General features: G+C 38.1%; 3 protein-coding genes across 4 annotated transcripts in view; 2 read left to right on the top strand and 1 right to left on the bottom strand.

Moving 5' to 3' along the window:
* Positions 1–2,859: 2,859 nt before the first annotated feature.
* slc31a2 (solute carrier family 31 member 2) lies at positions 2,860–12,659 on the top strand. Its single transcript, XM_037753209.1, has 4 exons — positions 2,860–3,205; positions 8,597–8,663; positions 11,200–11,428; positions 12,185–12,659. Exons 1-4 carry the CDS (start codon positions 3,197–3,199, stop codon positions 12,348–12,350), a joined length of 471 nt encoding a protein of 156 aa, XP_037609137.1. The 5' UTR covers positions 2,860–3,196; the 3' UTR covers positions 12,351–12,659.
* Positions 12,660–15,886: 3,227 nt separating this feature from the next.
* niban2a (niban apoptosis regulator 2a) overlaps positions 15,887–26,659 on the bottom strand; it is a 32,419-nt gene continuing 21,646 nt past the window's right edge. For both annotated transcript variants that reach the window (XM_037751936.1, XM_037751937.1), the window contains 8 exons: positions 23,568–23,672; positions 23,309–23,471; positions 21,257–21,444; positions 19,936–20,091; positions 19,552–19,665; positions 19,144–19,251; positions 18,849–18,960; positions 15,887–18,743 (listed from right to left, as the gene is read on the bottom strand). In XM_037751936.1, coding sequence (XP_037607864.1) covers positions 17,719–18,743; positions 18,849–18,960; positions 19,144–19,251; positions 19,552–19,665; positions 19,936–20,091; positions 21,257–21,444; positions 23,309–23,471; positions 23,568–23,672 — 1,971 coding nt within the window. In that variant the 3' untranslated portion in view covers positions 15,887–17,718. The remainder of the gene's footprint in view (positions 18,744–18,848; positions 18,961–19,143; positions 19,252–19,551; positions 19,666–19,935; positions 20,092–21,256; positions 21,445–23,308; positions 23,472–23,567; positions 23,673–26,659) is intronic.
* The window catches only part of stxbp1a (syntaxin binding protein 1a), a 61,428-nt gene continuing 59,982 nt past the window's right edge, over positions 25,214–26,659 (top strand). Inside the window, exon 1 of the mRNA XM_037751941.1 lies at positions 25,214–25,314. The gene's annotated coding sequence lies outside the window, so the exon portion shown is untranslated. The remainder of the gene's footprint in view (positions 25,315–26,659) is intronic.

The following is a 26,659-nucleotide window of genomic DNA, read 5'->3' as shown; positions in this document are numbered from 1 at the left end:
CATACATATGCATAACACAGCACTTTTTACAATTTGCATGGATTTTTGAGTGCACGTCTACTGTGTATGTGTGTGTATGTGTGTGTGTGTGTGTGTGTGTGTGTGTATGTGGGTGTGTGTGCAAATAGAATGTGTTTGGACAAGTTTTCACTCAAACTTAACAATTTCAAATTGATTTGTGATTCCACGCCTGTGTTAAATTATCTGTTAGAGACATTTTCTTTGCCTGTGTACAAGGGCAGGGGGATAATTCCACATTTTTAACTTGTCTCATGATATGATCGTATCATGTTATCACTCCACAGATGCATCTTGTCTAAATTAATTCATGTATCTCTTCATTCATAACAGGAGAACAGAATTCACAGTGATTATTTTATATCTGATTTTGCGTACATTTGTCATAATGTGTCATAGCTTGATGACAGTAAACATCCTTATTTATATAATTATAATGATTTGAACCATATCACCCAGCCCCGTACTGTGTTGCAAAAGCATCAGCACATGTTCATTGTCACTTTTCTGTGGGAAACTAACCCCACTGAAGATCTTAAGCACAACTGCTGTCCTGAATGTTTGTGTGACTATCGATGTGTTTGTCTTATTTTACCACATTTTAGTACAAGTCCATTCTGTGAATTCAGGAAAAAAAAAAAACAATCACAGTGCTGGTGTTGGCTCCTGACTGCATATCATGTTGCCGCATGTTTGCCAGAATTTGTATGTTATTTTTGGGAGACACATCAAACTCTGAAATTTCCACAGACAAACCGATGTTACCGTTGGAAACCCAAACTACATTATTGTGAATGCATGCCTTAAACAATCTGGATTCCCGCCACCTCTGACAGGAGCTTGTGATGGACTTTCTTCCTCTCTGTCAGGATGTGCTCGTGCAGCCTGGTTTCTCTCCTGTGGACTGTGCTAAGTGCACTTGATGTATACAAATGTAGCTTTTAAAAAACGGTGAGGACACTGGACCTTAAACCTGTTGAACTTTTATTCTTGTTTTAGAAAATATGTGCAATTCCTCTCAACTCCCTGACGTCATTTCACGCTGCCTTCATCGATCCTGATTCCGTTTCATTTTTCTCCACCAAAAGGTACTATAGCTTTATGAAGCCCCACTTGTTCCGTGTTTTTTTTCATTTTTTTTTTCATTCTTTCCCCCTCACATATTGATGAGTGGTGTCTGGTTTTGTATTTTTCTACTCGTTAAACTGTTTACAGGTGCAGTATGCAGATACTAATAGCAGCACCTCGATCAGTAAATGTAATATTTCAGCATACAGTACAGAATCAGTTGTACTGTACAGTATAACAATAAAAAAATATATGATGTGTTTTTGTTGTTTATGTCAACAATCAGCTTTGCAGTTCTGAAATGGGAACAATTTTTCCTTTTCTTTTAAGAAACAGTGAACATTATAGCACCTTTCAACAACAATGCCGTTAAATGTGCATTACATGATAAGAGCAAACATTTCAATTTGTTCAGACTTAAAACAGCTGAAATAACATATACTACTGATCCAGAGCTAGATCCAAGTGTAAATGGTCCTTCTGGAAAATATGTGCGCAACCACAGGTGTGTGTGTATTAAAGCTGCACATACAAAAGGGCAGCCAGTAGAAGCTGCTGCAATGGAGACTAAAACCAAAATGACGCTGGGATAAACATGTTTGCTGAAGCTGAGATGACAGGCAGCTGCAGCACTTCATCCATTTTGATAGAAACGGCAGAGATGCATTTTACATAAAATAGATAGATCAGTTCAGAGAACATTTTAAGAATTATTAAGTGTGTTTGCAGTTCAAATGTGGGACATAAAATGGAAAAAAAAAATTAAAAACTTTAAAAAAAAAGTTTAAAGGAAGTTAATAACTTTGTAGCCCTAGAATATAATAATAATACAAATAAATACATTTAAATGTATATATATATATTAATTTATCTATCTATCTATTTATTTATTTATATATATATATTAATTTATATATCTATTTATGTATTTATTTATATGTATATATTAATTTATTTATATATATATATTAATTGATCTTTCTATTTATGTATTTATTTATATATATATTAATTTCTATTTATATAAATATAAAAATACATTAATATATATAAATAAATACATAAATAGAAAGATCAATTAATATATATATATATAAATAAATAAATAGATAGATAAATTAATATATACATACATCATACATCATCCATTTTGATAGAAACTGCAGAGATGCATTTTACATAAAATAGACAGACTAGTTCAGAGAATATTTCAATAATTATTAAGTGTGTTTGCAGTTGAAATGTGGGACATAAAATGGGAAAAAAAATTAAAAAAGTTATTAACTTGGTGAGGAAGTTAATAACTTTATAGCCCTAGAAACATAGCAAATGGTTAAGAGCGCTCTGCCAAAGATTTATCATATTAACTTTGTAGTTTGACTTGATTTTCCTAAAAAAAAAAAATACACTTAAAATATATATACATTTAATTTTTTTGTATTTATACATCTATTTATTTATACATCAATTTATTTATTTATCTTTCTATTTATTAATCTATTTATTTATTGAATTATTTATTTATCCATCTATTTATTTATTCATTCATTCATTCATTCATTCATTTATGATTTGGTTATCTCTCTCAAGCAATAATCAGCGTTCTTCCAGGAACTACTTTTTTATTTTATTTTTACAGTTCATGTTTTACAACGAGAGTAGCCGAAAAGCTACGAGTGTCTTCGGCTATCTCCGTCTAACCACGTGATCCACGTAATTTTTATTGCGCATGCGCAGCATGGCTACATTTCTCGGCTAATGTAAGCTAAACACTGGTTATAATGCATATTATGGTCACTTGTATCTATCATGCTCGATGTGGACGATAACATATGAATTTCCGGGCGACTTTTAATCACTTATTTCGGGTTATTTTAGGCGCTTTTGGGTCTTTCATTCAAGTTACTGGAAAAACTCCATTACCCATCAGCCCCTCTGTTTATTGTGTTGAAGTCAGGAGGTAGCTTCATTCCGCTGCAGCGAGTAGCTGGGACGCTGGCTGTTACTGTTGAACACCTCACTCGAGCAACAACATCTAGCCCGAGTTAGAGTCGTCTATGATGGGAGACTGGAGTCAGTAACAGCTGTTACCTGTGGCAGCAAGTTCACCATGATGTCCGTAAGTTGTGTGTTTGTATGTCAGACAGTGTGTGGGGACATGTGATATGCACTACAGGGAGCACACCATAATAAACAAAGAGGAGCATAATGCATGCTTATAAGTTGTTGATCCACATGCATCCAGTTTTGACTCTAGCTACTTGTCACAGCTTGCAAAAGACATGCAAAAGGTGTATTTAACTAGGGTTAGGGTCTGCAACCTGAGGCTCCAGAGCCACATGTGGCTCTTTAGCACCTCTCCAGTGGCTCCCTGTGGATTTTTCTTCTCTTTTTTTTAAATTAGTGGAAATGAATAACTGTTTTTTTTGTTTACATTTTCAATTGTATTTATCATTGTTGTAGGTCTAATGGTACGATGGTACGAGCGACTATGAGGGCCACATTGAGGGGGAAAAAAATAAATCTAAGATTTTGAGAATAAAGTCATTATATTATGAGAACAAAGTCATAGGTTTACGAGAAAAAAATGTCGTAGTATTATTAGAATAAAGTCATAATATTATGAGAATAAAGTCATAATATAAAGTACTAATTTTATGTGATGTTTTTTTTTTTTTCTCGTAAAGTTACGACTTTTTTCTCGTAATATTCCGACTTTTTTTCTCGTAAAGTTATGACTTTATTCTCGTAACATTATGACTTTATTCTCGTAACATTACGACTTTATTCTCGTAACATTAGGACCTTTTTTTCTCGTTAAATTATGACTTTATTCTCGTGATATTACGATTTTTTTTCTCGTAAAGTTACGACTTTATTCTCGTAATATTATGACTTTATTCTCATAATATTACCACTTTTTTCTCGTAAAGTTACGACTTTTTTCTCGTAATATTACCACTTTTGTTCTCGTAAAGTTATGACTTTATTCTCGTAATATTACAACTTTTTTCTTTGTAAAGTTATGACTTTATTCTCGTAATATTACAACTTTTTTCCTTGTAAAGTTATGACTTTATTCTCGTAATATTACGAATTTTTTTCTTGTAGAGTTATGACTTTATTCTCGTAATATTACAACTTTTTTCTCGTAATATTATGACTTTATTCTCGTAATATTACAACTTTTTTCCTTGTAAAGTTATGACTTTATTCTCGTAATATTACGAATTTTTTTCTTGTAGAGTTATGACTTTATTCTCGTAATATTACAACTTTTTTCTCGTAAAGTTATGACTTTATTCTCGTAATGTTACAACTTTTTTCTCGTAAAGTTATGACTTTATTCTCGTAATATTACAACTTTTTTCTCGTAAAGTTATGACTTTATTCTCGTAATATTACAACTTTTTTCTCGTAAAGTTATGACTTTATTCTCGTAATATTACAACTTTTTTCTCGTAAAGTTATGACTTTATTCTCGTAATATTACAACTTTTTTCTCGTAAAGATATGACTTTTGAAAAACAATGTTTCATCTCAGCTATAATATTTTATGGTTGAAATGACAATTAAATTGAACTTATATACATCAATCAAATGTATTTGCTGCTGACTGAATGGCAACCAACAGCTGCCTGGCAGATTGAAAAAAAAAAAAAAAGAAAATCTCAAAAGTTATGGCATGCACTCGGAAAATGCTCAGCAGGTATGTAAAAGTACATGTGGGCTACAGCGTGCCAACTTACTTACGCTATTCCTTGGAAAGTTTACTGAAGGTGTTTGTGGTAGAGACACTACTTTCTCGCTCTCTGTTTGCAATCTCAACATTCATCTGGCAAACAAAACAAATATCTGTTTTTCTCAGGCGACCTGAAAGATAAGCTCACAATGATCACTGTGCCTTTCCTCGAGTTGGATTGTTGACTCAAGTCGTCTATATTTGACTCTCTCTGTGATGAGTTCATGCTTCCTCAAAATACTTCTGTCCTCTCTATCACTATTACAGTACTTTGGCACTGTTTATAGACTTGTTGCTTTGACCTTTCACTATATTTAATTGTGCATGTTTGTCTCTATTTCAGTAAGACAAGTTGACATAAAAATAATTTGATTTTAGAGGTTGATAAAACCGAAAATGACAGCGAGTTAATAACTCATTATTGTGCGGAACCACTTTTTTTGATCTTGTCCTGCTGACACATCAGAGCTAAGCAAATAATATTTTTGCGGGGTTGGTCATCATTTCTAAGTTTAACATTGTACTCACTAAGTCGGTTGTTGAGATTTGGGAACATGGTGACATCACTAAAAAGAAGTCTGACAGGGCAAGAAACTTGAGCGGTTACACAATCAGACAGGTATCTTGTTCTGCCAGATGTAGTTGGAGAACAAATAAAAGGAGAATGGTGCAATCATAACCCCTATAGACATACATCGCAGTTTAAACACCGACTTCCTGGCGCATTATAAGACATTACAAGTGCACTCACTATTGGTTTTTACCTCCACGTGAATTGGCTTCGATAATCTGGCTAAACTGTTGTTGTTGTTTTTTACAGCCTGAGTCTGATCATTTCACTGCTCGTGTTTGTAGACTTTGGTGTGGTGACGTAACCGACTTTTCAGAGCAGCAATTAATGTGGTCAGTTAGTGCAATGTTATCATAAGGTTCATCCTGTTTACATGATGCACCTCAAACCTCTAAACCACACGGATGCCTCTCAAGCTTTGGGTTTTCTTTTTTTTTTGTTTCACATGACAGGAAGAGACAACATGTATTGCAAAGTAGCATATCATGGACTAAAACTGCAAAAAAAAATATATATATTAGAAAACTAGAGAAATGCCCGTCACATTTTCTCAGAGCCTAATGTCTAGAGATGTTCCTATACCCTTTTTGTCCCACCTGATACTGATTCTGATGCCTAAACTTGCGCTATCTGCTGATACCGAGTACCAATCCGATAACAGCGTGATAAAAAAAATATATATAGTTATTATTATTATTATTTAACAGTAGAGATGCACCGATACCGGATCGAATATCGGGCCGATACTGACTCAAATAGCTGGATCGGGTATCGGAGACAATGGGGCCGATCTATTCAATTCTATGTTTGTATCCAATATACATTATACTGTAACTTTTAAGTTTTGACCAACTTGTTGCTGCATTAAAAAGGTTTACACTTGAATTGTAATTCCTGTTAATTTGGGAGATTCTTTACCAAGTTGCTCCTGTACAATTTATTATTTATTACAATTTGGTAAAATTTAATCTATGTATTTATTCCTCACATTTTATTTTACAAAGTTAGGAAAACAATGTTTAAGTCAAGCCTGGTCCAGTACACTGGTATCGGATCGGTCCTCGGTATCGGGCGGTACCCAAAGCCCAGGTATCGCTGTCGGTATCGGGACTGAAAAAGTAAAATCGGTGCATCCTTATTTGACAGCTGTGACAAACTACCCGCAATCAGTTCTTCTTCACTGCTCTAAAACAGTCGTTGCCAGCGGCAGTCATGACACATCCAGGGCGAGAGCACAGTGAAGGCTGTTTTGGAGCGGCAAAGAAGAACTGATTTCCGGTTAAACGAGTTTGATTTTTTTCTGGGTTAATAAATTACGGTACTGGATCGGTGCATAGACTGGCCAGAAATGCGTCCGATACTGGTATTTGTATTGGAACGACTCTACCGAGGTGATATCTTTAAATAGCTTATTTTTTGTCCAACCATAAGTCTAAAACCTCAAAGATATAAATTTTACTATGATGTAAAAGAGAAAAAATCCTCACATTGAGAAGCTCAAACCAGAGGATGCTTGGCCTTATGCCTGATACATGATTAATGGATTATTACTAGAGTTGCTGTTAAATATTTGGTTTATTGATTTATTTATAAATAAATAAAAAAGAATAATGAATGGCTGTAGAACATGGAGGTTGTAGGTTCTGTGTAGACCTTCACTACAGTGCTGCTGGTGAGAGAAATGTCATGCCAGGACAGGTGGTGACTTAGCAGGGAAGAGCCTGGCAGGGACCGGGCAGCAGACTGAGTAACAGACCCACACAAACAGTACATTCCTCTGTCCGTCACACGTCGACAGCAGCACGGCAGAACAGAGTGTGCTTTTGTGGGACAATGCTTCCTGTAATTGTGGGGCTAGATCAGCTGAATAGGTACTTGTTCGGAACAACGTAAATTAAATTTTTTTAGTTTAAGGAATCCCAAAAATGATATGTAGAACAGAGGAGGTTTTGAGTCTGGCATAATACATAGAAAGTATGGAGATAATTCTGCATGCACATAGTATGAATATCCCACAATACAAGTTTAGAAACAGAAGGAGTAGAACGCCACTTCTCCCAGGCATGTTTGGTTTTTCTTCAGTTTCACATTATGGAAGTATGTCTTTATATTTTTTTCATGCATATATTATACTGTTCTTTATTGATCCATGGTGTTTATTATCTGCCTTTGTTTTATTCTGAAATGCAAATATTTTTGTTTAAAAGTATGTGTTATTACAGAGTGTCTATTTGCACCCGAGTGAGAGTAGTCACACGGCAGCTATTCGGCTACACCCGGCCAAGTTGAATATACTTTTAGTCATATAAAGAGCGACAAAGACTGCACATGGACCAGGTTGTGGTGGATCAGTGGGTCAAACTCAGGACTAGGCTTTGGTTGAGTCCAGTGAGAAGCTTATTTTTACACTTAGAAGTGACGAATTTGAAGGAATCCATTGGTACCAACCATGTCATACTTGCTTGTCGCTAAATAACGCTCCAAACGTACGTTAAATTTTGGCGAGGAAAAACTAGCATGGCCATTTTCAAAGGGGTCCCTTGACCTCTGACCTCAAGATATGTGAATGAAAATGGGTTCCATGGGTACCCACGAGTCTCACCTTTACAGACATGCCCACTTTATGATAATCACATGCAGTTTGGGGCAAGTCATAGTCAAGTCAGAACACTGACACACTGAGAGCTGTTGTTGCCTGTTGGGCTTGACTTTGCCATGTTATGATTTGAGCATATTTTTTTATGCTAAATGCAGTACCAGTGAGGGTTGTTAGTTGATTTCCAATAATAAATATAGACATACATTTGCATAAAGCAAGCATATTTGCCCACTGCCATGTTGTTAAGAGTATTAAATACTTGATAAATCTCCCTTTAAGGTACATTTTGAACAGATAAAAAATGCGTGTGTGCTTGGATCTGTAATCAAAGACGTCCTGAGTCATTGCACCAGAAAAGGGAGGAGGAGACTGATCACAGAGAAGTGCAGTAGCTCTCAGTCTTACATGACTGATCTTGGTGGGAAAGAAGCTGAGGTCAGCAGCGTTGTTGTAACACCTATTCCCTGCTTTCATTATGTTTATGAATTAGAACGGTGCCTTTAAACTTAATCATAACCTACTTTAAGCTCAGCAGTTACCCAGTGAAGCGCACACAGCCGTTTAGAGGTTTTAATATTTTTCTCATCTTCCTTTTTAGATGACTTTTGGAGTGTCGAGCAGCGTGACGCTGCTGTTTGACTTCTGGGATGTGCACGGTCCTGCAGGTAAGATGTCACGGAGAGCAGTCGTTCACTCCAGACGAACCTCTCCAAGTACTAATAAATTCTTGGAACCAGTTCATCTGGTTAAAACCTACTGTGTGTCAATAGACATTAGGAGAAGTTTATATAACGTCTATTTTGTGTATTTTCATGTATTTTTAATAGGAATGTTCCACTGGAAGCCTATATTTCAGGTCTGTAAGCTTGAAAGAGGGCTCTGAAAAGTTGGTAGTCTTTTGATTTGTGGAGCGTGGCAGCTGTCATTAGTTTTGGAGTCACATCAGTTAGAGTGGATTCAAACGTTGACCTGGTTTCATAGTAAAAAATTAACCAGAACATCCATAGAAACGACTCAAGCCACTCCTGCACCATGATCTATAATCATGCCAATAGAGTGCTGCAGGAATGAGTCCTAAAACCCAGAAATGAGTTAGCATTTTAGCACTTTCCCTCGTCAGGAAGTCAATGGGTTTTAGTTAGATGCCTGAAATAAGGTCTGTGGTTAACACAAGCTTAAAAGATTTTAACGTTTTGATCTACGACATAAAATACATCAATAAATATCCCACTTGTGAATTTTGAAGCTTTTATGTGTCTTTAAAAAGGCGGTTGCTAACAAGTGGCTTAATGAGGCTACTAAACTCGTCCGCCTTTACAGCCTCGCTTTTTACTACTGGTGATTCCGTTCACGCGTCAAAAATCACACAAGTGGTGTTCATTTGTGAAGATTATCTTGCTGGACAAAATGTATAAGTATCATAAACGTGTGTTTGCTACAGAGCTTATTTTCTGCAATAATCCAAAACCCAATAGCAAAATCCCATTGGCTTTTTGTCGAGAGAACCAGGGCGATGCCAACTTCCTGTTTGGCCTACAAAAATATTCCCTTGAGCACTCTATACGAATACATTTGGTTATTAAAGAATTGTGACCGAGATGCGGTAATATATTACTGAGCTGTACCTCACTTTGAGGACTATAAACATGATTTTCTATGAAACCATTCTTTCGTCTGACAGACTATGCCAAACTTCTCAGTGCATCTTTGTTTAATGCTGTGTTAACACACTCGGTTGTAATGGTGATTGTACCATGATAGCTCTTCCTATACATAGTTATAGTTTTCTGGACTCTGACACAGATTTGAAAAAATGTTGAATGAAAAAATACAACAGGTGTGTCTTTTTCCTTATTCTAATTTGATTCTAGACAATGTTTTTAGAAGGGTTTTTAGACCCAAACATGTATTCAATATGTAGTTTCTGATATATGTGATTGTGATATATGTGATGTGTGAATTTCAATATAACGTACAGTATAGTATGTATGATATTTAGAAGTATTACTATGTACTATGTACCTTTTCTATGTACTTTGTTGAATTGTTTTGATGAACCACACCTGCCATCATAGAGTTTGCCTATTGTGTGCATGATTTACAGATGTATAAACATGGGGTGTGGTTTCCACTGAAGCGTTCTGATCTGACGAAGAGCCAAGTTGGATCGAAATATACTAGTTAATACATTTTTGTGGCATGTAGTAGTGTGCAGGCGTCACACTTGGTTGAGCCTCAATGACATTAACTGGAATTATTATTAGAAAATAAGTTGTGATTCTTATCTAATACGGCAAGAAAGTGTTGAACTATGCCATTAAGGCATTAAAGGTGCAATTGATAACTTTGATAACATTCAGCTACTAGATGTTTCATTCTCCCTCCCCCGTTCCATTGCATTTACTTCACAACAAGTGGTTGCCAGGCACTTACCGTCTCAGCCATTTATCCGTTTTGTCCACACTAACTGACGACGACCCAGAGGTATCACGTGATGTCAACGTTGTTTTACTATTGGCTCACAAGCTTTGTTAAAAGTAGGAACCAAACGTCAGATATCTTACACAGAGATAAACAAAACATTTATTTTTGGCCCGCCAAAATTTTTTTTCACAATCCTAATATTTTTTTTTTTTCAGGAAGAGCCATACTTTCTAAAAGCCCTGTGGATGTATTATTATTTTTAAATATTTGTCTAAAATGTTATCAATAAGACCTTTTAAGTGAGAGATTTTATGACACTGAGTTCAACTGTGTGAGTTAATTGTGTGTGTGTGGCAGAGTTATTATAGTAAACTGAAACTAAAACAAAAATAAGCAATGAAAAATATATTAAGTAAACTTACTGAAACTAAATAAAAACTATATCCTTTAAGAAAAACTAAAACTAAATTAAAACGATATTGCCTGGGTATACAACTAATAAAAATAAAATAAAAATGAACGTAAATTCATTTCAGTTTTAGTTTTTTTTAGCTATAATATGTCACTACTGAAAAAAGGAGACGGAATGAATTCCCGTCAATATATAAAAACTAAAACTAAACTTTTCTGAAAAACTAAAACTAGCAAACATGCTCTGAAAACGTACTAAAACTAAACCAAAATGAAATTGAAAAGTCAAAACTAAAATAAAATAAAAAACTAATTGAAAATTCAAAGCTATTCTACCATTGCTGTGTGGTGTATTTGTGTCTCCAGGGATGGTGCTGTCAGTGTTGGTGGTCTTTCTGCTGACGGTCTTCTACGAGGTGCTCAAAGTGTGGAGGGTGTGGCTGGAGAGTAAATCTAAGCTGGCTCAGCCTCTGTGTCCGTACACAGCCGCTACATCCTCCCGCAGCGAAAGCACCTCCGCACTGGAAAGCAGCCCCTCCGAATCCTCGCTGACCCCCATGGAGTCACCCCCTACGGATCCAAACACCAGAAACAGGTCAGGGTCCTTGTGAAATACAGTTAGGTTGAAGTAAACATAATCTACAATGTGATAATTTAGTCTTTTCTCATAGATTTTGCTGTAAAATATAAATAATGGATATAAGATAATGCTATAAAAAAATGTTTTTAAAATACTTTGGAAGCAGATCAAATGATAATTAGTGTAGTCCTTTAATTTCAAAATTCAATGTCAAAATATTGACATACCATGTACATTTTTTTTTTAAATCATGATTAACTTTTCTTATTTATTTTTTCTTTTAATGGCAGAAATGGACTTCCATAGAAATCAACCTGAAATCCTACATGTAAAAGCAGTCATCTTTGTGCTTTCTTGACCCCGATGAGGCAGTTTGTTTTTTGATAAATCAAACGTGTAGAGTTTAGTGATCTCAGTGAATATTATAGGTTCGTCATTTGGGTTAAGCTGCACCACAGCAGTAATATCTGAGCCTCGTATCATTCCACCGCGTCCTGTTGTTCCTGTGCGTGGTTTGCTTTGTGATTTTTATCTGTGCATCTGCATTAATGCAGAGTTCAGTGTTTCTCACACACTAGATACTGGATATGTGAAACTGAACATTGGCCTCCCTTTCTGTTAAATGGTGTCAAAAGTGTCACCTATCATGCCATAATGATTGAACACAAAAACAATATGTAACTTAAGTCCTTGACTTGCAAAAGCCGTCATCTTGACATATAGATGTATTGCACCTGGTGTAACTCATGTATTCCTCTCCTTCATCTGCAGCTGGTTGCTGCACGGTATCCAGACAGCCCTCCACATGCTGCAGGTGACTCTGGGCTACATGCTGATGCTGTGTGTCATGTCCTACAACACCTGGATCTTCCTCGGGGTCATCGCGGGCTCCGTCCTCGGTTATTTCATCTCATTCCCTCTCCTGGGTCGGATCTGATGGTATGGACAGTTCCGGCAGAGGATGGATTTTTTTCCTTTTTCACCCCCCCGAGTTAAAAGGATCTTATGCTCTGGATACTAAATGGGAAACTACTTGATTGACTAATATCAGCGTGTTTTTTCCTCTGGGCGCAGTTAATGTTTGTGAAGATTTTTAACACTAGGAGTGCACGAGAGGGGAAGTCCTTGTAAACTGAAGAATGAGCTACACAATACTAAAGGCTGCATTTGCACCAAATCAGGCGCTGCGGTGAAAACACCAGTCCTCCCATTCATTTGAATATGGGTAGTGCGTTTAACCTGTAGCTGGGGTGCCAAAAAAACCACAGAGGCCTGCAGCAAAAAGTTTTGGAGAAGCGCAACCCGACGTCGGCCTGTGGTGGCTAATCACGTAACCGAGCTGTAGATCCCAGCCATAGTTTCAACTCATGAGGTCACCATTTGTGACGGATGTCGTCAGAAAATGTTACCCCACTGCACCGAGACTACTTTTCAAGTAACTAAAAGTAATCGCCGCAACGCCTGATTTGATGTGAATTCAGCCTAACGCACACTACTGTCGCATAACACTCATCTGGATGTGAAAACTTCAATGCACAAAATCATTCTGATTGTCCGTCGCCTGTTTCAGTCTTCTGTCTCTCTTTGCTTTGTGGCCTCGGGACTCAGTTGTTAACTTGGAAACACTTTAACTGGAAATACAAAGATATGAGTAATATTTGTCTTTGACCATAGGGACAATGTGTATGACTTTATCATATTTTAGGTGGTTCTTTTGTGTTAAAGGGACATAATGTTCTGTTTCTGAGGCATAGCCTTGTTTATCTTCTCAAACAGCTAACATCTAAACGAGTATTGCATTTGAAATTTGCATTTCAGTCTCCAGGGAAGGGAGCGCTGCTTGTTTAAACTATTATCTTTCTGTTTATTTATCCTAAAAATGGATTGGAATCGTCCACAGCAGAGGTACAACACAACTCAGAAAGGGGAAGTCATGCAAAGCCTGTGGCTGCGGTTGCTTCTGTAATTTGTGTATTGTAGGTTTTCTGGTCTACCATAACAGACTTCTCTAGCTACTACACAGTATTTTACTAAACAAGGTGTTTTAACACTACAGATGATCAAAGTGAGAAAAGGAGGGCTTGTTGATAAGACGCTGCTACTGTAGCTTGAAAGTGAAATTCTGAAGACTTTTATGTTTTTGAGTGCTTAAAAAGCAACATTTTGTGAGCAGCAACAAAGTATTGCATATTGATTTGCAGTGTTTTTTTGAGTTAAACTTAAATCAGACTCACGCTCGGAGTTTAGATTCACAGTCAGACGTCATCAGACAGGGCTCAGATTCAGGAACTGAATCATATGATTCTAGCTTGTAAACTTCTCTAATCTGTCACCTTGGTTCTCACACGCATGTCAGGGGACGGGGAAAGTCGATCATGTGGTTCTGTGGCAATCATTGACAAACCACGAACCCACACAGAAAAGAACCTTGAAATTGGCATCTCGGATGTTTTCTGTTGGAGTATGCTCCTCTTCTTTTGAGACGGAGTATTTTTAACTAGTTTTACAAGTAATTCCAATAAAATCCTTTTCAAATATGTCTGATCACTAGGGCTGTCATTCAATTAAAATGTTTAATTGTTACTAATCACTTGATTGTCCATAATTAATCGCAAATTAATCACACATTTTTTATCTGTTCGAAATGTACCTTAAAGGGAGATTTGTCAAGTATTTAGTACTCTTATCAACATGGGAGTGGACAAATATGCTTGCTTTTTGCAAATATATGTATATATTTATTATTGGAAATCAATTAACAACACAAAACAATGACAACTAATGTCAAGAAACGCTCACAGGTACTGCATTTAGCATAAAAATATGCTGAAATCATAACAAACTCAAGCCCAGAAGACAACAACAGCTGTCAGTGTGCTGACTTGACTATGACTTACCCCAAACTGCATGTGATTATCATAAAGTGGGCATGTCTGTAAAGGGGAGACTCGTGGGTACCCATAGAACCCATTTTCATTCACATATCTTGAGGTCAGAGGTCAAGGGACCCCTTTGAAAATGGCCATGACAGTTTTTCCTCACCAAAATGTTGCAGCGTTATTTATCCTCCTTTGTGACAAGCTGGCATCACATTTCTTAGGTTTTTCTAGTTTCATATGATACCAGTATCTTCACTCTAGCTTTAAAACTGAGCCCGCTACAACCTAAAAATCTCAAGATGCGTTAATGCGTTAAAGAAATTAGTGGCGTTATGAGATAACGCGTTATCGATTGATCGTAATATCAATCATTTACTTAGTGATGGTTCTCTGTCATAAGAACTTTGTAGACAAAAATAAAGAATAAAGTTGATGAAATAGTTTTATTCATCCATATTTTATATATATATATTTAATTATATATATATATGTATATATATGTATTTCAAGAAGAGAAGAGCACTAAACGTACAAGTTGAGCTGCTCACACCAAACAGACAGGCTTTGTAATAAATAAACAGGAGTAGATGACAGTCGATGATCCCGCCATTAGAAGTAATGGGTCTTATGTATGAATCTAAAGGCAGCAAACTCAAAATGTGCCTTGGATATAGTGGAAGTAGGCGATTACACAACAGGATACTGAGGACGAGGAGGAATCACAACTCACTTTCCAGCATTTTACATTAGATTGCAGCTTGGCCTGTTTACAGAGTGAAACTCTTTCACCCCTTCGAGTATCGAGACGCTTACATAAAAAAAAATGTGGTAAAACCTGTACATGTTCAAAGTTTCCCTTATTTTCATGGAAAGGAACTGATCTGTAAATGCAAATTCACAAGAAGCTTCCTGGAGGACTACGTAGTATGGTGCGAATTATTAGGGCTGTCCTCAACCAAAGGAATTCTTAGTCGACGTGTTTTTGTCGACTAATCGATTAGTTGATTTATCTGTTATCTTATCACATCGTCTCTCCACAAAGAATCACACATAAGCACCACTTTAAAGTTTGTGTTTACCAGAGATGTGCTCGTAAGTTTCTTGGAAATAAGTCATTCAGCATGAAAAAAGCATAAAAAAAAACGACTAATCGACAAAAGAGATCTTGGAAAGACCAAAATGACCAATTAGTCAACTAATCCAGTGGTTCCCAACCTTTTTCCTTAAGGGACCCTCTTTCTATCATACTGACACTGACTAAGGGACATATTTTATGGAGCGATTTGCATGAATTTTGAGCAGATTATTTCCTGTAAATATTGCATCAGAGATGAGTTTCCCTGTTATTTTAAGGAACTTTTTTTTTAGCCATTGTTCCATTTGCTTTATGGTTGTTTTAACTGCGTAGTTTTCTAATGCAGGACGAGGCGGTTTAACAGAGGGAAGGCTCTGTGAATACTGCTTGTGTTCAGATCTTTACCGTGCCCTTATCCTGTTATATAATAATCCAAACTTTAAAAATAACTATTTAATTTACTTATCTTCACCGAAATGAGTGAAATGCTGAGATAAAGGTCTAATGTGTATTTTTTTGGGGGACTCGTAGTGGGGGTCAGGAGCCCCATGTTGGGAGCCAGTGGACTAATCGACCAAGAGGTGGCAGCCCTACTAATTCTAATAAAAAGGAAGATGAAAAATTATGTTTTTACTTTATTTTATTCCATTCTGTCTCTCCATACTTGAATTCCACTTCTGGTACTTCTGTGTACTCTGTATATACAATAATTTTCCTATTCAATTTATTTCCTGGAAACTTATTCTGCACCCTGAAAATAATGCGCTACCAAAAACGTTTATATTAACTGTTTGTCTGCCAAACAGTTAGTTATACACACTGATGATATTACAGGAATTAAAGTCTAATATTTATAGTTTATTAAACCTCAGAACACCAGTGTCACCAGTGTTTCCTTATCATGAACAAATGTCTTCCACCAGGTGAATATCACTCATACTTTCATTTTTTTATACAGATATGGAAATAGAACTCCACTAGACTCCACTTCATCCAAATGACATTAATTAAAAAATATATATTTCACCCAGATTTAAAACTTAAATTGAATTAGAAGCTTTAAATAGAAAATTATCATGTTTGACTCAACGTTCTTTTCATGAAGTAAAAAATTGGGGAACAGAAGTTGACACCAAGAATCTCCCTCATAATCACAGCGAGAGCTCCCTCTGATTACAAGTTCATCAAAATCCTACCAGTAAATGAGCCATTATTTATTGTATTATTTACCAAATGACTTTTGATTGTTTTGTTGTCAAAAAAAAGATGAGAACATCTCACTTATCAAATCACAGTGGAAGTGCAAATCATTCCTGACAGACTGTACTAAAATATCTAGTGTTGAAACGTTAAGGCCACTTGCAAATACAGGAAAAGCTTTCAAAGTAAACAGACAACATGAGAAAATTACATTTTACAAAAATAGATACCGGTATTTTAAAAACATAGTAGTTAAACAAATCCCCATACAACATCTAAAGGATTGTAGCACCCCCTGCTGCCCAGATAGAGGCTGTGATCATTAAAGCGATACAAATATAGGTCTGATTTCCTGCTGTGTTTACAGACATTACTGATGTAAACAAACCTTTAACATAACTTGAAAACATTAATAACTTAGATGTAGTTGTTGTTTAGAGTTTCTCCCTTATGTTGAAAGTTTTAAAAAGCAGATTGCCACTAGGGCTGGGCGATATAAAGAAAATCGAATATGATATTTTTGACCAAATACCTCGATAGTGCAACGATATTATTGGGTTGACTATTGGTGCTTTTACAAAATATTTACACAATGAGATTTTTGATAAATAACGATCATTAATGTGGCTATAATGACTAATGATAATTGGTAAAGGCAAATAATAGAACAATCTGGAAAGTTCAGAAAATGATTTAAAGCCTTTAAAACCAGGAAAAGATGCCATATCACGATATTTTGATATCCAAAATCTAGGACGATATCTAGTCTCATATCACGATATCGATATTAAATCGATATATTGCCCAGCCCTAATTGCCAATTTAAAATCCCTGATCCTTGTGACGGACCCTCCGCCTGTTAACATAGTATAAAGGAGCAGATATGTTAAAATCAGTGTCATACACAAAATATGAAGAAATTTCGCATTGAGATTCACTAAGCTGCGTAGAAAGGAACCAATCACCAAAGAAAAAAGTCTAGTGGAGGCTGGGAGAGTCAGTTTAGGAGTGTGCAATGCAATATCAACAGCAATAACGCTTTGAATTAAACCATTAAATACAGTCCATTATTCATTCTGCTTCTCTCCCATTACATGTGATGCACACTTTTCTCTCCGAGCCTTTAGAGTTCTGTTCAGAGGATTGTCTTCCTACGCCACAGCCACCTCCACTTCTACCGGGTCGATCATTTTGTCCTCTCCGTTCAGACCGTTTGTGATTGGCTCAGGCTCACCTTCGTCCAGCCCCTCGTTTGTCGGCGACTGGAAGCCGCTGTCGTGACCCGGGCTGGAGTCTGTAGCCGGCGGTGCCGCTGGTGCCGACTCACAATCTGACTCTGCTGCGGAGACCTCAGCAATCGGTTCACTGTCACCTTGCTGCACCGCTACCTCCATTTCCTCGATGGCGTTCTTGATGGCCGCTGGTGCCGACTCACAATCTGACTCTACTGCGGAAACCTCAGCAATCGGTTCACTGTCAGCTTGCTGCACCGCTATCTCTATTTCCTCGATGGCGTTCTTGATGGCTGCTTCCTCCTGGTGCTTCTTATCAGCTTCCTGCTTCTTGTTTCCCACCAGCTCCTGGAGAATTGTCCGCGCGGACGCATGGTCTCGAATAGATTTCCTGGGGACTTTCTCCACCAAGGTGGTGACGTGTGTGACGTCCTCCTCCAACCCGTCCTCCATGGTGATGGTGCCCGTGGTCGCCTCCGTCCCGTTGGTCATGTCGTTCTGGCCCTCCTCTGCCTCTGCCTCTGCCGCTGCCACCTCCACCACTGGATTAATCAGGTCTCTGATTTCACACACGCTGTCAGGAGACTTGGGTTCCTCAGACAGGTCGTCCTCGTCCGCCCCGATGTCTTCCTCTTTGCACTCAAACATCTCGGCGTCCTCCTCAGGGATGAGCTCCACACCTGGGACCTCCAGGCAGGACTCAAAGGGCAGAGGCACCCCGTCCAGCTGGATCATGGACACCACCTGCCTGCGTCTGCTCCCAGAACCCCCTCCTCCAATTCCGCCACCTTCAACAGAGCCCTCCGGCTCATCGCCCCCAAATTTAGCGGCCCAGTCCACCGCTTCGGTTTCTCCGAGCAGGTGCAGATTGGGGTCGCTGTTGGTCAGAATGATGCTGTCCCTGTAGAGATTGTGTCTCCTCTGGACAGCTGCCTCCTTCACAGCTGGACAAGGAAAGAAAACAAGAAAATCACTCACTGTGTTAGCAAGTTAATGTACTTTGTAATGTATCTACCACTACTTTTGCCATGGCAACAGTCATTTCTCACCCATCATTATGTCCTTGGACACAGACTGCAGCACCACCTCCTCGAACATGTTTTCCACCAGCAGGAAACGGGAGAAGTCCTCAAAGATTAGCTCTTTGAAGCGAGGCAGCTCCTGGGGAAGGACGGGGCAGACATGAGCTTCCAGCAGTCAATACTTTGCTTACATATCTATAGTTAACAACTCATTGCATTTAAAGAGTCACAATACTGTAATGACATATTGTATACAATGCAATCTAAAGAGAGTTTAAAATGACAGCGGTGATTTGATGCTATGTTTTTGGGTGTTACTCACAGTTGAGTAGGATGGCGAGAGCTGCTGCAGCATGTATGGGATGATGATCTGCAGCAGAGCCTCTCTGAAGAACTTCTTGCGTACTGTGCTGCTGTCGTAATCATATTTCTGACAGGGAAAGAACAGAAACACAATGTATGAGCTCAACGACTCATTATAGCTTTTATACTCATTGCACTAATCACATTTACTGCTGAAACACCAGAGTCCCTCTGGAGATTAATAAAATATATACAGATACTGTCTGACAAAACAAACCTCAGATAGATTTCAAAGTTTTCTCACATTACTTGATTCTAAAAGTCTGTTTTCATAGTATTATTCTTTATTCTGTAATGTGCTGCAGTTATGATGAGGTTACCTTCTTTACTTTCTGTTTGTCTACTGTTTTTAATTTTCCAATTTTACCTTGAGAACTCTGTCCTGGCATCGCTGGATGGTCTTGCACATGTCACCGTCTCCCTTGATCTCTAAGGACTGGTTGAGCAGCTGCTCAAATGTGTACACTGCGTTGTCCATTTGCTGTAAGGAAATAGAAAGTCATACAGGAGCACAAGAAACCAACTGATGACGATATTGACAGTAAACCACAGATCACTGCTTATCTTTACAAACTGTCGTACTCTTTTTGTCCAGCAGGTATCAGTAGAGAATTCACCACAGTCAGGACAGGTTGTGTGCTGTCTTACTACGGACTAAGGAGTGTTTTCAGGCCTCCTCTCACACTGCTCTGGTGCATGCTTATTCTTTGTATTGTATCAGAGAAAACCTGCTGCTGCTGTAGCACCTTACCCCCCTCATGAGGATCTGAGCCCTGCTGACGAACACCGAGGGGCTGGCCACGTCGAACCTCTGCTGCAGCCCCTCCAGGTTGAGCTGCTCCACCTTCTCATAGGAGCTCTGCATCTTCACTGGGTGGAAGGCGAGCATGGACAGCCTCTCCATGTGCTGAGGGGGAGACGGAGAGAGAAAGGAGGGTGGTGGCGATCAATGTGGTACAAGCATCATACAAGGAGAATTAAGTTGATTGTTCAGGTGAGGACACTCCCTAACTTCAACTTCCACAAACTCACACCATCATTTCATGCATTCTAATCATTTTGCTATGACCAAAAGTCTGGCAATACTGTTCACATTCACACCTTGACCACATTCTCGAACTTAAGTTAAGTCTTATATGGAGTAAGCAGAACCCAATTAGAGCTGGGTCATCTTTGTAATTGCTCCTGTCATTTACATATAAAGCTTAGTGAGGTTTCTGTCAGCATGCAGCATGGGAAACAGATATGGGAAAATAATGGTTTGCTTTTTTTGGGTGACAGCAAAATTGATTTCCTGTTACCGCCAATGATGCAAGTAAAGGAGTTGTGTTATTGCTGCATTAAAGGGAAAGTTTGGCTGTTTTGAAGTGGGGTTGTATGAGGTACTTATCAATAGTCAGTGTATTACCTACAGTAGATGACGGTCTTTTAGCCACCTTAAGGAAAGGCCAATTGGACTGTTATCCATTAAAAGAAAAGGCGTTATCGGTTGCTATAAGCATCATAGATGTTCGTCAATAGGGGCCTACTATGTTGTAAAAGTGAAAGCGAAGCTTAAAAGCAACACGTTCTAACACGTAAAATTGCATGAAACATTACTTTTTGAACACAAACAAAAAAGGCTTCTTTGAGTTTAGGCAACAAAACCACTTGGTTAAGTTTAGGGAAAAACATTGTGTTTTGGCTTTAAATAACTACGTTTCAAAAATGATTGTGAAACTCAACACTGTGAACACAAAGACAACTTTCACACGGGATGCAAACACTGGTCTCCTGGATGGAAACCCTGTGTTATGTGTCCCCTCCGTTGCCCCCGACCACCTCTACCCCTTATGTAGTTTCATGCTGTCTATAGTACAGGGCTGGACTTCTGCTTCTGCTCCTGTCATAATTACTACGGTCACTAGAGGTCGCTGTTGTGTTTTAAACCTTCTTTTGGTGACCTTTCATGTGAATAGATGATAAAACCTGCTATTGGGTGTAGTAGGCCCCTATTGACCCACATCTATGGTACTTTTTGCGACTGATAACGCTGATAACGAGTGAAAGAAATATTTGCTATCATGACTCACGTCTCCCAGTTTGTCTTTGCCCCCTCCATTAAGCGAGTTCTTGCTGATCTCCACCATCTCCCCGAAGAAGACGTCCCTGACCTCGGAGAAGCCCCGGCTGGTGGGCTCCATCAGGGCCTCCAGGATGGAGCTGATGTAGGGCTGGATGTTTGTCCGTAGGATCTGCTCCGCCTTGGGCAACACCAGAGCTGCACGCCAGCCGAGACACACAGAAGAAAAAAACATATTCACTGTTAGTTGCTGCAGCTTGTAAACACTCAGTTGAAGCATGAAAAATAAAGGTATGGCTGTGACTTCAGCAAATATGTAATCACAATATCCGGTTATTGTTTATTGGCAGGTTGAAATGGTTGGTATGTGTGTAAACACGCTTCAGTTGAAGCCCTGCAGCTTTCGCCCAACTCTCAGAAAGGCCTACACCCAATTGTTGGAAATGTAACCTGTGCTAAAAGAGACCAACAAAGTCAAATTCATGGCTAAGATTACGCTTCTGCATTCCCCTCATGTAACGTGAACCTGCATCATTTTAGCACAGCTGACTCGAGCTTTATCTGTGGGATAAAGTCAGAAACGGCCCATATAATGCAGGTGATGGAATGCAGTTCTGCCACTTTAGCTCAGTGGGAAACTACAAGTGAAAAATGTGAGTAGCCTGTGCCAAGTGAACATTTGAATAGAAAGCTGATGCTCTGGTGCTGTAGAAGCCAGCGGAATGAGCGAGTGACAGAGAAAAACAACAGACTTAAATACAAAGTTGTGAGGAGAAAATGCAGAGAGTAAAACAAGAGCTGGTAAATGTCAGATATGGAGGGAGGTTTAGTTACTGAGGAAAGGCCCTGTTAGTGCCAATTGTCCAAACAAACTTGTTGGAAACTTGAGCAGTGTGGCGTTATTCAGAGACCAAAACCGATCGCTTCGCTGTGCCAATAATCCGTGAACCGAAGAAAGCGCAGCTACATCTCACTGAGGCAAACAGTATAGGTGAACAATGAAGCGTGCACCTGAGGTCGGGAGATCCTGTTACACGACACAGCGAGCATGAAGTGATCCAACTCATTTTGCATAACATGTTGGACATGTGTAAGTAGGTAGACTGAGGTGGTGTTCAGTTAAGAGTAGATTGAAATATGCCATTAAAAATAAAACATGGAATATTTATTTGCTGTATGTCAGCAATTCTCTGAATTTACTCCCTGGATCTTGTTTTGTTTAAAGGGACAGTGTGTACGGTGCAGCATGTGTAGTGTGTTTGGTGAGCAAAACTGTGGTAACGCCGTTCACCTCGCTCAGAGGCCATCCTTACCATAATAGCACTACTTTAGGAGCAGCAGAAGTCAGACGGCGGATGGTGGTACCACGGTTTTGCACTCTGCGGGTCACATTACTGCAGTTTCACAAGCGTGTCGGAGAACTACGGTGGCCTTCAGGTAACGTAAAAACGTGAAAGGCTCTCTCTAGAGCCAGTGTTTGGTTTGTCTGTTCTGGGTAGAAACATGGCGGAGCAACATGACGGACTCTCTGAAGAGGACCCGCTCCCTATGTGGATATGAAGGGCTCATACTAAGCTAACGAAAACACGATTCTCCATAGTCATAGTTATCATAGTGCTGAACGTTATATTCGAGGATGAACTGATAAGACTTTCGTGGTTAAAGGTCAAAGGTCACGGTGACTTTACAAAACACGTTTTTGGCCATAACTCAAAAATTATACTAATTTTGACAATTTCACACACACATGTCTAAAAGGATGAAGTCATGAAGTGATGATGAAGGGTCGTGATGACATTTTGGACAGACATGGATGTAAACTGCAACTTGACTGGTTGTCGGAGGCATACAACTGCTAGGCGGTGATTCTAGTTTGTTGTTTTTTACAGTGTACAATGCCCCAGTAGGCATGGTTTGGGATATTTACGGGTGAAACCACATCCAGGTGTCTGGGTTAAAATTGGGCTAAATTTGGTTGCATTTCAAAACTATAATATCAATGTAGTTAGAACATCAAAATAGGGAGATTCCTGTTGACTGTTGCATGCAGATCTTTGGTCACCTCTCATCTTGCTGCTGACATGCTCTTTAGACGTGATGATCTGGTCCATGTCAGTTCGCAGTCTGGCGTCCAGTTGAACTCTCTGGGCCTCGCAGCCCTCCACCACTGCTTCATACTGACCGGTGGTCTGAGACAACACCTGCTTGTACAGTGCATCAGAGATCTGGAGGAGAGAGTCGTTCAAAGACATAATTGGTTTGGACTTGTTTGAGTCTCTCCGGTGTTGCAGTGCACTGTGTACAGTATGATGGGAACTCACCAACATCCAATGCCTCTGCCTCTGCTGCATCTTCCCCCTCAGACGAGGTCCGATAACGGCTCTTATCTCTGGGTGGAGCTTCTCCATCACCAGGTTAGCAAGAATCTGTACACACACACAACATATTTATGTATTTACACACTTTTAGTACTTAATTTTATATTTAGTGTGCTTTTATGTGCAAAATAAATACATTTTCCTGGCATAAGGCTATGATAAATCAGACTGAGTTGCATTGATTTCCACCTAATGGTCCTTTCAGTTCATACCGTGAGCTGCAAGGTCAGTCCCGCCTTTTCACCATTTACGGTTACTATGGCAACGTGCCAACGGGGGATTTTTACACTTGGGGTGTAGTCAAAAAACAACCAATATCCTCCACCCAAAGGAAAAACAAAAATAAACCTTAAAAAAGAGCAGCCTCTCTTTCCGGTGTGGTTACATGGACACAGTGGGCCGATTGATACACAGCTGGATACAGAGAGGCAGGAAAGCTGGCTCCAGTGGCACAGCCCTAGCAACTGAGGCACCTCCATGACGTTTTAACTAAGCAAGACTAAATATTTGGTGGAACATGTTGCTCAGTAATGAGACAAAAGCAGAGTAGTTTTCCCACACAGAGGGACAAAAGGAACTGACAAACAACAGGTTTATTGTAGTTTGTTTGTCTAAAAGCTTGTTTGTCTGGAAGAACTCAATTAAATAGTGTTTTTGCTGTGTTATTGTTGCATTGGTGGCTCTGACTTGTTGACCTTGTTCTCACTTGTAACATCTATCTAGATAGAATCAATTTTGTAATTCTATAAAAACTGAACTAAGCACTTTTATGATTAATATTATTATATTTTTTTCTATTTTTAAGAAAGAAAAATATACTTTACTTTCATTTGTATTAATTTTTTGCATTATTTGTCTGTACTGGATAGCTTATTGTGCCACATTTTGTTTGTATCTACTGTATATTTTGTTTTTTGGATAAAGTTTCTTTTTGTGACCAACATTTTATTTATTTTTCATGCCATGCCCTCAAGATGGCATACAAATACAGATATACAAATTATAGACTACATACATACAAAAGTGAAGTTTTTAAAAAAGGCAAAAAAAATAAATAAATAAAAATGGATAGTGCCAGAAAACACTACGCTGAAAATCACTCTACTGGAAATATATTATTGAAATGGTGTAAACCCTGCTAGCTATGGAGGACGGAACCTGCCAAAATAAAAAATAAATGAATAAATAAATAAATGACTCAATATATGAATAAATATGTCATTAAATGCAGCAAATGTAATATTGAAAATAAATGTAGACAGATAAAATGTGACATAAATTTATATTGGTTTTAATTTGCTTAATTTATTTATCTTGTTATTAATTCCCCTACTTATTTACTCTTCTGTTTAATTTACCCTTTTATTTATTTATATATTTATTTGTATTAATTGTTAAATGTACATATTTATTAATTTATTTTTGCCTTTATTTTTTTTTTAATTTTATATTTATTTTTAAATGTATGCATTTATTTATTTATGCACAATTTTCCCTTTGCATTTCACCCGTTATTTATTCCACCAAACTTATTTATTTCTGTATTCTTTTCTTACTCTGCTACCTTCACACGTGACGTCATAGCAGGGTACGCACAGGTGGGATAGATGCAACTAATTAGGCTTCCGGTTTACCTGTGTTCCTGTCGTGTGTGCTGGAGACTAATGGAGACCTGCTTCACATCACTAAGGTAGGCTAAGTGTTGGCTAACGCTACTTGTCCTAACCTACAGTATATTACTAGTCTCCTGAGTGCCTTGGCTCTGTTAAGTTGCTGTTTGTTTTATCAGCACACAGACTTGCAGCAGATTTGTAATGGTGGAGAAAGCTCAGGTGTTAGTCTAGCCTGCTAATAACATTAACAATGTCTCAGCTGGGTGTCCCAGTAGCCTAAACTATCTAAACAGCATGCTGAAAATCACTCTACTGGAAATGTATTGTTGAAATGGTGCAAACCCTGCTAGCTATGGAGGATGAAACCTGCCAAAATAAAATATCAATTAATAAATGACTCAATAAATGAATAAATATGTCATTAAATGTAGCAAATGTAATATTAAAAATACATGTAGCCATTAATTAATTAATTGAACAAATGTGAAATAAATTTATATTTCTGTTTTAATGTGCTTAATTTATTTATCTTGTTATTAATTACCCTACTTATTTACTCTTCTGTTTAATTTTCCCTTCTATTTATTTATAAATATATAAATAAATAGTACTAAGTAACATAATACCAGGACCCTGAAACCAAAGCAGCAAAATGTAATTAAGACTATTTTCATCATTACACCTGTAATTTTTCTACATGTCAAAATGCCTGTTTGCTTGTGTCTCTTGTCATGTTATCATCTGGCTGTTCAGTTCTGCTCTTGTTATGTTGCCACCATCTATATGTGCTGTATTTCAATTGGCATTGATTGTGGATTACTTCTTGTGGTCACGCAGCCACGACAGCGTGTGGCTGGTATTGTTTTCTCCTTGTTGTGAGTCGTCATCATGGCATGGAACTACCACAGGAGTGGTTTTGAGTACTACTTTTTGAGTTCATATGTCTGTCTATGTGGACAGATTTTGTCAACGCCATTGGCGATTTTACGCACGGCCCAGAATGGGCACGTCAACTCTGTGTGGTGTCCAAACTTCTGCTACTGCCAGCCATTTCTTTCTAAATAGAGTTTACCTTTCATAATCGCAATTACTTTTCATTATAAATGTCATTTATATTTATTTTAGACAGAAAAGGGTTAAGAAGCATACGCTCATTTGTAATAATCCACAATTAAAAGCTGGTACTGTTTAATTTATGGAGCCCTGCAAGTCACTGCATTTTCCACAACACTATCCTAAAACATATTTCAGAATAAAAGCATTGTGTTAGCAAATAAAGGAGAAAAAAAAGGGCTTTTAAAAGGGGCTTTTATTTTGAAATGGGAAGTGTTGAGTTAGAAATAATCTGTTTCATATTCTACAGATATAGACATCAAAACTGTAGTAATGTTGCTGGTATGATGTCAATATACGGCCAAAAGA

Source organism: Sebastes umbrosus, chromosome 19, assembly GCF_015220745.1.
Source record: "Sebastes umbrosus isolate fSebUmb1 chromosome 19, fSebUmb1.pri, whole genome shotgun sequence".
In the NCBI taxonomy this organism is placed as follows: domain Eukaryota; kingdom Metazoa; phylum Chordata; class Actinopteri; order Perciformes; family Sebastidae; genus Sebastes; species Sebastes umbrosus.
The sequence above is the reverse complement of the archived record's forward strand: the minus strand, read 5'-3'. Positions and strand labels throughout refer to the sequence as shown.

Bases quoted from the DNA above. Each gene is read 5' to 3' on its own strand.
- slc31a2 (XM_037753209.1), top strand. The intron at 8,664-11,199 runs GTAAGATGTCAC...TTGTGTCTCCAG, and splicing joins GGATGTGCACGGTCCTGCAG to GGATGGTGCTGTCAGTGTTG. The intron at 11,429-12,184 runs GTCAGGGTCCTT...CTTCATCTGCAG, and splicing joins GATCCAAACACCAGAAACAG to CTGGTTGCTGCACGGTATCC.